Source organism: Lolium perenne, chromosome 7 (genome assembly GCF_019359855.2).
Source record: "Lolium perenne isolate Kyuss_39 chromosome 7, Kyuss_2.0, whole genome shotgun sequence".
NCBI lineage: Eukaryota > Viridiplantae > Streptophyta > Magnoliopsida > Poales > Poaceae > Lolium > Lolium perenne.
In genome coordinates, this window is record NC_067250.2 from 137,000,647 (window position 1) to 137,010,541 (window position 9,895).

Sequence of the window (9,895 nt, forward strand, 5' to 3'; positions counted from 1 at the left end):
CCGTCCACAGATAATGGTACTTCTAATTCTTGTCTTAGGTCGAAAAAATAAGTTTTGACCAATTTTATTGAAATAGAAGCATGTATGATATCAAATCGATAATAATATGAAACTACATGTCAAGAAGGATCTAGGAATACAAAATTGATGGTATAAATGTTTGTTTCTCATAAAGCTGGTCAAACTTTACAACATTTGACTTGAGACGAGAGGTTTTCTTTAGCAAAACTTGAGACAAGAGGTCGAAGTACACTCATTGAGAACCGGGGGAGTAAGCGATAAGGCTATATTCGGTATTAAAGTAGATTATATTAATCTAAGTATGATGTTTTTTCACTGAGCTAACAATCGTGTTTTCCATTAAAGTTTACCTTTTTTCCTTCTCGTTTCTCTGACAACTTACTTATCTGCTGTCATTAGTACCTTCAACTTCCTTTAAAACAAAACGTTCCTCAAAGGGTGATTGTGCCTTACTATTCAAGTGTGGACAAAACTTCTTACAATTTGAATAGTCTCATATACAAATCATTTGTTTTTCTCGAAGCCAAGATACAGATTTGCCCGTGGGTGTTCAGAACCCACCATCCCTCTTCTCTCACCTTCAGTTTGCATCATAGGAAAGCCTTGTTTTAGCTGTTTGTTTGGTTGCTAGATGCTAGATATGAAGCTACTAGTCATGTTTCAAATATTCCCTTCACATATATCATTCCCTTCTCGCTGAATTTGAGCTCCTTCCTCATCTGCTCAACCTGCACATCATCTCCTCGCACAAGAACTTCGGATACGTTCCCGTCATCTGCCAAGACCATCTTGACCTTGATCTCTTCCGTCCTTGATGCTTTTGTCCAGTAGTACGCTCCCCTGCACCATTAAGAAAGGAGAGTTACTACATTTATGTCGGAAATTTCATTACAAATTTCCTGCTAGCAGAGTTTCATTTTTTTGGGAGTAGAGTTGCAGAGACATACGCCAAGGGGCTCAAGGTCATAAGCCAGAACCAGTTGTTGCCACCTTCTGGGACTGCAATTGACAGAACAAGGCCAACGCTCCCGAGGCTAATGCATGTGCAGAAGGTCAGCAGTGCCGCTTGTCCTCTGCTTGGTGTCATTGTGCCCTCAAAGCTATTTGGAAACGAAGATACGTCAGTTTACATGGGAGGTCCATTTAAAAAAAGTAAACTCAATAAGCTTGTGCCAGATTACAGCTTCCTCGCTGAATGGACAACATATAGAACAGCTAAATACTACAAGTATTTATGATTATGAAACAAGAGAATCTGATATAGGATGGGTATCTTTTTTGACAACGTTTAGATGACATCTTCTTACAACAGAAATCAACTAACGACTGTAACACAGTTAACTGACCCCATAAATGTAAATCTAACATGAAGCACCCTCTATTAACAAGTACAGAGTACTACTAATGATGTGGTTACGCAATAAATTTGAGTGTCTGAAGTCTGAACTGAAACACCAACATACATGTCCAATACTTAAGTTGACTTCAGTTTTAGGCTGGTCATAGTGGGGAGTAACTTAGAGTAGTAACATATGTCATGTTACTAGTCTAAGTTACTACTACCTCCGTTTCAAGGAATAAGGCGCACGCGTATTTCGAGACAAACTTTGACCATATAAATTAAGCAACAAAATCTTGATTATATTATATGTAATTAGTATCGTTGGATTCGTATTGAAAAACACTTTTTAATGATACTAATTTCATACAAACAATCTTCATGTATTTGAAGTAATTCTTAGTCAAACAAAAAGCACGTAAAACGAGGGCGCCTTATTCCTTGAAACAGAGGTAGTACCTCCATAGTGGGTAGTAACTTATACGTGGTGTCATGCATTGTGTCATTTATTATGTTGTAGACTCATCATGTCTTGGGGTGTGTGATGTTATGGTAACATAGCTAGTTACCACCTCACTCTCTTTCTTCATTTATTGATATGCCATGTCACTAAAATGCCTTGAGATGTGTGATATTACTACCTATGTTACTCCCACTATGAGTAGTCTTACTCTACGTGATTTAAACGACTGCAACAGTTAGCTTGGGAAGAGAATCTAAAACCACAATAACGCAAGTAAAGCAATTGTCACGCGATACTGAAGTACAGTTTGATGGTTCTATTTTGGACGCCTGCAGAGCATTGTCAGATATCATGGCACTAAGGTAGAAAGCCAGCGTGCTACTTACGTGATGACCTCGCCACGGTCAGAGACGTTGAAACTGTTGCGCGTGAAGAATGACAGGATCTCCCCAGCCACCAGGCTTGGCGCCATGGGTTGCCCTTCCTCCTTAACAAACGTCTTCTGCACAATCTGCAATAGGAACGGCCAGAAGTGTTAGTACTATCTTTGTCTAAGAACCAAAGAATACATCTAAGAAGTAAAACACATGAGCCTCAGATCGACACTTCACTTCAATCGCTTTCCAGTTGCTATGAGCTTATGATTATTAATCAAGAACAGAACAAGGTGTAAGAAGCCAAGGAAGCAAGTGCGCGAGGAGTAAGGGGAAGAAACCTTGGATTTGACGGAGCGTTTGATGAGCGACCAGAGCCCAGGCACTGACAGCACGAAGAGCCCCAGCGACGTGTAGTAGCTTGCCTGCGAGTACCCGGTCCCGACGGCGGCGTCGAGGAGCACGGCGGCGCGGTCGAGTGATGCGCGGGCCGTTACCAACCGGACCCTTCTTCTAGTACCCGCTCGGCTCCGGTAGCAGGCGACCGCGCCGGCCGCCGCTGATCGCGGCGGCGCGGCGCGGAGCGGGAGGATGACGCTGCTCGTGGAGGTGCAGGCTTCCATTTGGTTGGGGATAAGACCGGGAGGACAAGTAGGACGGTCTGTTGAGTGTTATTTCTGTTTGGGGACCCCACATGTAAGTGGAACACACTATTTGCTTTTAGTGAACCCAACTTGGGAGGAGGGGAATTGAACACGTGGAGGACCAATTGCTTATAACTTTTCTCATAGACCAATTTCTTATAACTTTTCTCATAAAGCATTCTTTTTTTTTTTGCACGGTCTCATAAAGCATTCGGCGTAGTACGGCTTACTCCTTGCTGCCGCCGATAATAATGTTGCGCATAATTTTTCGTTCAAGTTTAAATTTAGAAAAAGTATAAACTATACGAAGATCTATACTAAATACATATAATATGAAAATATATTTCATGATAATCTTAAAAATATTAATGTATGACTATATATATATGTATATTTTAGTCCCTATTGCCTAATAAAGATCGCTATACTGAAAAATCTATATTTTAAATTTTTAATTAATATACATAGTCAAACTTTGCAAAATCTGACTTTGACCAACGTGTTTTAAGCAAACAGGGAGTAGCAAAAGCTTTAATGGGAAAACTTTTAAGTAGAGTTTTTTGGCTTTTCGCAAAGCTATAGAGGCGCACTCTCTGGGGACGCGATCAGAGAAGAAATTTTTTCGGCGACTCCTTCCCCGAACGGCCACTTTGTCAGCGGCTGTAGGGGAGTCGTCGGATGCTACGATATGTTTAGTTGTAGACCATGGTAATTTACTTATCTAGGTTTTTCCATCATCCCCTCTGGCCCCGGTGTGGTTCATGGAGCATGCAAATAAGGTATCTCCAAGCGGCGGCGAGGTGGGCGATGACGTAGTACGAGAGTTTGTTTCTCCCCGTCTCGTTTCTTCTCTAGCGGCACGGTGGAGACATGTACATGAGTCTTGGTTGGTGGCTATCATCACAGCCGGCGCTGGCAATTCGAGATGTGATTATGGTCCAAGATTTAGAAGGTGGACAGATGGGTCCGGGTCTGGCGTTTGGCCTTGACGACGTGGATGGCAAGCGGCGGTTCCGGGACTCGAGGAGCACGGGGATGCTACCCGATTGACATGCCAGCGAGACATCGTCTCAGAAAGCCCTATCAAGCGATGGTGCTTTTCGCGTCGGAAAATGGCAAGAAGCGACGATGGTGGCGGCTAGGGTGTGGCCGGAGTTCGCCGGAGACAGCGGCGACATCGCGGGCGACGCGAGCGTCACCATAGAGAAGGGTAGAATTAGGATTAGGGTTCGGGGAATGCAGCCGGCAGGACGATCGAACCTAACCCATTGGGTTTAGTCTGACCAGTTGACTAAGGGGTATTTTGGACATTTCCAAATTCCATGAAAAGGGAATAAATCCTTAAAACCCCAAATAAAGGCCTAAAAAGAAAATAAAATAGGAAAATTGTAAAATAAACTTTTCTACATTAGAATCTAATTTTATATTTTTTATAACATTTCTTGAAAATTAATATTCCTTAATGTAAAATATGTTTATGAATTATTTAAAAGATTTTCTTAAGTATTAAAAATTGTGAGGAATTATATAAAAATTAAAAATTACATTTTCTTGGAATATTCAAGTCAAAGATTCATAACAAGATTTCTCTCCTAATTATAAAGAATTTAAGGAAAATCTAAACATAAATTATAAAACCATTTCAAAATTTTATGGAAATTCATTATTCTTATTTATTAACAATTGTTAGAAATCTAATAAAAAAAACTTTAGGAGAAATCAAATAAGTTCAAACCTTGAAAATTCATTTGAAATAAATAAAATATTATTATTAAATGAATGTAACTTGTCATAAATCTATAGAAATATAAATTTCCTAAATAAAACCAAAATAACAATTATAGCACATGGGAAAATTAAGATAATACATTTTCCTAAAGCATACTTGAAATTTTAAACATTGCCCTTACTACACAATGGTGCCATTTTGGAGAACCCAAGGTCCCGAGTCGGTCCAAAGTATCCAACTGCACTACCTTAGAGTATACAGACAAGTTCATCACTGGTCATGTCATTTGATTACTTTTATCAAATTACTTGAAAATACTTTTAAAAGTAAAGCATTAATTTTCCAATTATGAATATGAGTATATGGTGGGCAATGGAACCATGGTTTGAGTTACGGTGGAGATTCCATTGCATTGAGTTTATATCCATCTAGGATTAATAATAAATGTTGTACAATGATTTTTGCGCTGTAAAGCTTGTGTTAACTATAATATCCAGTGTCGGACGAAGAAGTCAGCTGGATCTACTTCCTTTCGCATATCAACGGATGCGTTGTACCATAGCTATTGGCGTCTTGCGGGAGCAATATGAGGGTGGGAGCCCTTGAGTCCACATGTTACCAGTGGTTGTTCGCATCAGGCTATCTATAGGGTAGAGGGGAGGACATATGCCCTGATCGGTCTACCAATATGGTAGGTGTGCTGGGTCGCGGAGAAGAACTGTGATGGCTTGGAATTTGGACAAGGTCCCATACTAAAAGTGTATGGACGGAAAGGTACGCCTAGTTGTGCAACAAGGCTACGCTCTCGTATGGGTAAAGTAACCACTTCTGCATAGTGTATTAAAGTGTGGCTTGTCACTTCCTTTTCTAGGAAGAAACTACAAACACGATAGTAAATAAACTCCATGAAAGTTCTAGACACCCTATGAAAACCGACGAAATAGCTTTTCAGAACAAAAGCAATCGTTTAAATAAATTATTATGAAACTTGGATTTCCTACGACTTTCTGGTCTATGGATGTAGTTAGTGCATAAAACACTCATTCTTATAACGAACTTGTTGAGTACACTCGTACTCATGCTTCTTTGAATCCCATTCTTAGACTGTGAGAATACCACCTTGGAGGCCAGCGAAGGAGCTTAAGACACCGAGGATGTCTTATATTAAGAACCGGATCTATTCAGAGGAGTCCACTACATGATTGCCTATGGCACCGAAGAAGTAAAGAAGAAGACCGAGGAGTAGGAGTACTACTTAAGATAGTTAGCCAGGCAGTACCGAACCATATACCATAAAGTTGCTCGATTCGTCATGGTACTTAGTTTACTTTTACCAGTTCAACTTAAGTTCGGGCGATTCAAACTAGAGTTACCGAGTTACCCTCTCTGGACCAATGTGGAACTTGAAGCTAATGTACAATTATGGCTTGTAATGATAAGTGCTTGATGTCTACGGGTGCTTCTATTCTTGTAGACAGTGTTGGGCCTCCAAGAGCAGAGGTTTGTAGAACAGCAGCAAGTTTCCCTTAAGTGGATCACCCAAGGTTTATCGAACTCAGGGAGGAAGAGGTCAAAGATATCCCTCTCAAGCAACCCTGCAACCACAAAGCAAGAAGTCTCTTGTGTCCCCAACACACCTAATAGGTGCACTAGTTCGGCGAAGAGATAGTGAAATACAAGTGGTATGAATGAATATGAGCGAGTAACGGCGCCTTTAAAAGTGCTTGTCAAGGCGTGCGATTGATGGTAGTAATATTGCAGAAGTAAAGATGCAAGAAACAGTAAACAAGCAGCGATAGCAGTATTTAGGAACAAGGCATAGGGATCATACTTTCACTAGTGGACACTCTCAACATTGATCACATAACAGAATAAATAGATAGATGCTAGACTCTACACCCTCTTGTTGGATGATGAACACCACTAACTGTGTAGGATTACACGAATCCTCAATGCCGGAGTTAACAAGCTCCACAATATTCAATGTTCATATTTAAATAACCTTAGAGTGCATGACAGATCAACATAACCAAACCAAGTACTAACATAGCATGCACACTGCCACCTTCACGCTACGAAAGGAGGCATAGATCACATCAATACTATCATAGCAATAGTTAACTTCATAATCTACAAGAGATCACAATCATAACCTACGCCAAGTACTACACGACGCACACACTGTCACCATTACACCGTGCAGGAGGAATAGACTACTTTAATAACATCACTAGAGTAGCACATAGATGAATAGTGATACAAAACACATTGCAATCATAAAGGGATATAAATAAGCACTTCACTATGCTATTCATAACAGTGAATAAGTATTCTGTGAAATATAGCCTAAGAGACCCACACGGTGCACACACTGTCACCTTTACACACGTGGGACAAGGAGTCTCCGGAGATCACATAAGTAAAATCCACTTGACTAGCATAATGACATCTAGATTACAAGCATCATCATATGAATCTCAATCATGTAAGGCAGCTCATGAGATTATTGTATTGAAGTACATAGGGAGAGGGATTAACCACATAGCTACCGGTACAGCCCTTAGCCTCGATGGAGAACTACTCCCTCCTCATGGGAGACAGCAGCGGTGATGAAGATGGCGGTGGTGTCGATGGAGAAGCCTTCCGGGGGCACTTCCCCGTCCCGACGGCGTGCCGGAACAGAGACTCCTGTCCCCCAGATCTTGGCTTCGCGATGGCGGCGGCTCTGGAAGGTTTCTCGTACCGTGGCTTTTCCGTCTCGAGGTTTTAGGTCAGGGAGCTTTAAATAGGCGAAGAGGCGGAGTCGGAGGGCTGACGGGGCCACCACACAGTAGGGCGGCGCGCCTGGCTCCTTGGCTGCGCCGCCTTAGTGTGTGGGCCCCCAGGGCCCTCCTCTGGTGGCTCTCGGGTGTTCTGGAAGCTTCGTGGAAAAATAGGATGCTGGGCATTGATTTCGTCCGATTCCGAGAATATTTCCTTACTAGGATTTCTGAAACCAAAAACAGCAGAAAACAGCAACTGGCCCTTCGGCATCTCGTCAATAGGTTAGTTCCGGAAAATGCATCAAAACGATATAAAGTGTGAACAAAACATGTAGGTATTGTCATAAAACTAGCATGGAACATAAGAAATTATAGATAGGTTTGAGACGTATCAAGCATCCCCAAGCTTAGTTCCTACTCGCCCTCGAGTAGGTAAACGATAACAAGAATAATTTCTTAAGTGACATGCTACCAACATAATCTTGATCAACATTGTTGTAAAGCATATAAGATGAATGAAGTGATTCAAAGCTATAGTAAAGACAATGACTAAACAACTGAACCATATAGCAAAGACTTTTCATAAATAGTACTTTCAAGACAAGCATCAATAAGACTTGCATAACAATTAACTCATAAAGCAATAGATTCAAAGTAAAGGCATTGAAGCAACACAAAGGAAGATTAAGTTTCAGCAATTGCTTTCAACTTGTAACATGTATATCTCATGGATAATTGTCAACACAAAGTAATATAACAAATGCAATAGGTAAACATGTAAGAATCAATGCACACAGTTGACACAAGTGTTTGCTTCTAAGATAGAAAGAAGTAGGTAAACTGACTCAACATAAAGTAAAAGAAAGGCCCTTCGCAGAGGGAAGCAGGGATTAAATCATGTGCTAGAGCTTTTTAAGTTTTGAAATCATATAGAGAGCATAAAAGTAAAGTTTTGAGAGGTGTTTGTTGTTGTCAACGAATGGTAATGGGTACTCTAACTACCTTATCAACCAGACTTTCAAGAGTGGCTCCCATGAAGGACGTTATCTCTACCAGCAAGGTAGATCATCCCTCTTCTCTTTGTTTACACATGTACTTTAGTTTAGTTTTTATTTTTTTATTTTTTTAGATGACACTCCTCCCAACCTTGGCTTTCTCAAGCCATGGCTAACCGAATCCTCGGGTGCCTTCCAACATTTCACATACCATGGAGGAGTGTCTATTTGCAAAATTAAGTTGCTTACTGATGAATCAGAGCAAAACATGTGAAGAGAATTATTAATGCAAGTTAATTAATCGGGGCTGGGCACCCCATTGTCAGCTCTTTTTGCAAAGTTATTGGATAAGCGGATATGCCACTAGTCCATTGGTGAAAGTCTGTCCGAAGTAAATGACAAGATCGAAAGATAAAACACCACATACTTCCTCATGAGCTATAAAACATTGACACAAATAAGAGATAATAGCTTTTGAATTGTTTAAAGGTAGCACATGAAGTATTTGCTTGGAATGGCAGAGAAATACCATGTGGTAGGTAGGTATGGTGGACACAAATGGCATGGTTTTTGGCTCAAGGATTTGGATGCACGAGAAGAATTCCTCTCAATACAAGGCTAGGCTAGCAAGGTTGTTTGAAGCAAACTCAAGTATAAAACGGTGCAGCAAGACTCACATATGAACATATTGTAAACATTATAAGACTTTACATCGTCTTCCTTGTTGTTCAAACACCTTAACCAGAAAATATCTAGACTCTAGAGAACAATCATGCAAACCAAATTTTAACAAGCTCTATGTAGTTCTTCATTAATAGGTGCAAAGTACATGATGCAAGAGCTTAAACATGATCTATATGAGCACAAAAATTGCCAAGTATCAAATTATTCAAGACATTATAGCATCTACCATATGCAGCATTTTCTGTTTCCAGCCATATAACAATTAACGAAGCAGTTTCAACCTTCGCCATGAAAATTAAAAGCTAAGAACACATGTGTTCATATGAACCAGCGGAGCGTGTCTCTCTCCCACACAAGCATTTATTCAAACAAAAACAGAAACAAAAACAAACAGACGCTCCAAGTAAAGTACATAAGATGTGACCGAATAAAAATATAGTTTCAAGAGAAGAAACCTGATAAGTTGTCGATGAAGAAGGGGATGCCTTGGGCATCCCCAAGCTTAGACGCTTGAGTCTTCTTGAAATATGCAGGGATGAACCACGGGGGCATCCGCAAGCTTAGACTCTTCACTCTTCTTGATCATAGTATATCATCCTCCTCTCTTGACCCTTGAAAACTTCCTCCACACCAAACTAAAAACAAACTCATTAGAGGGTTAGTGCATAATCAAAAATTCACATGTTCAGAGGTAACACAATCATTCTTAACACTTCTGGACATTGCACAAAGCTACTGGAAGTCAATGGAACAAAGAAATCCATCCAACACAGCAAAAGAGGCAATGCGAAATAAAAGGTAGAATCTGTCAAAACAGAACAGTCCGTAAAGACGAATTTTAAAGTGACACCAGACTTGCTCAGATGAAAATGCCCAAATTGAAT

The 9,895-nt window shown here is 40.4% G+C and overlaps 1 protein-coding gene across 1 annotated transcript; it reads right to left on the reverse strand.

Moving 5' to 3' along the window:
• Positions 1-434: 434 nt before the first annotated feature.
• On the reverse strand, positions 435-2,842 carry LOC127301731 (protein COFACTOR ASSEMBLY OF COMPLEX C SUBUNIT B CCB1, chloroplastic). The gene is made up of 4 exons (XM_051331994.2): positions 2,539-2,842; positions 2,210-2,334; positions 969-1,121; positions 435-861 (listed from the first exon to the last, which is right to left on the reverse strand). The coding sequence occupies exons 1-4, from the start codon at positions 2,818-2,820 to the stop codon at positions 675-677; spliced, it is 747 nt and encodes a 248-aa protein (XP_051187954.1). The 5' UTR covers positions 2,821-2,842; the 3' UTR covers positions 435-674.
• Between the last annotated feature and the right edge of the window lie 7,053 nt (positions 2,843-9,895).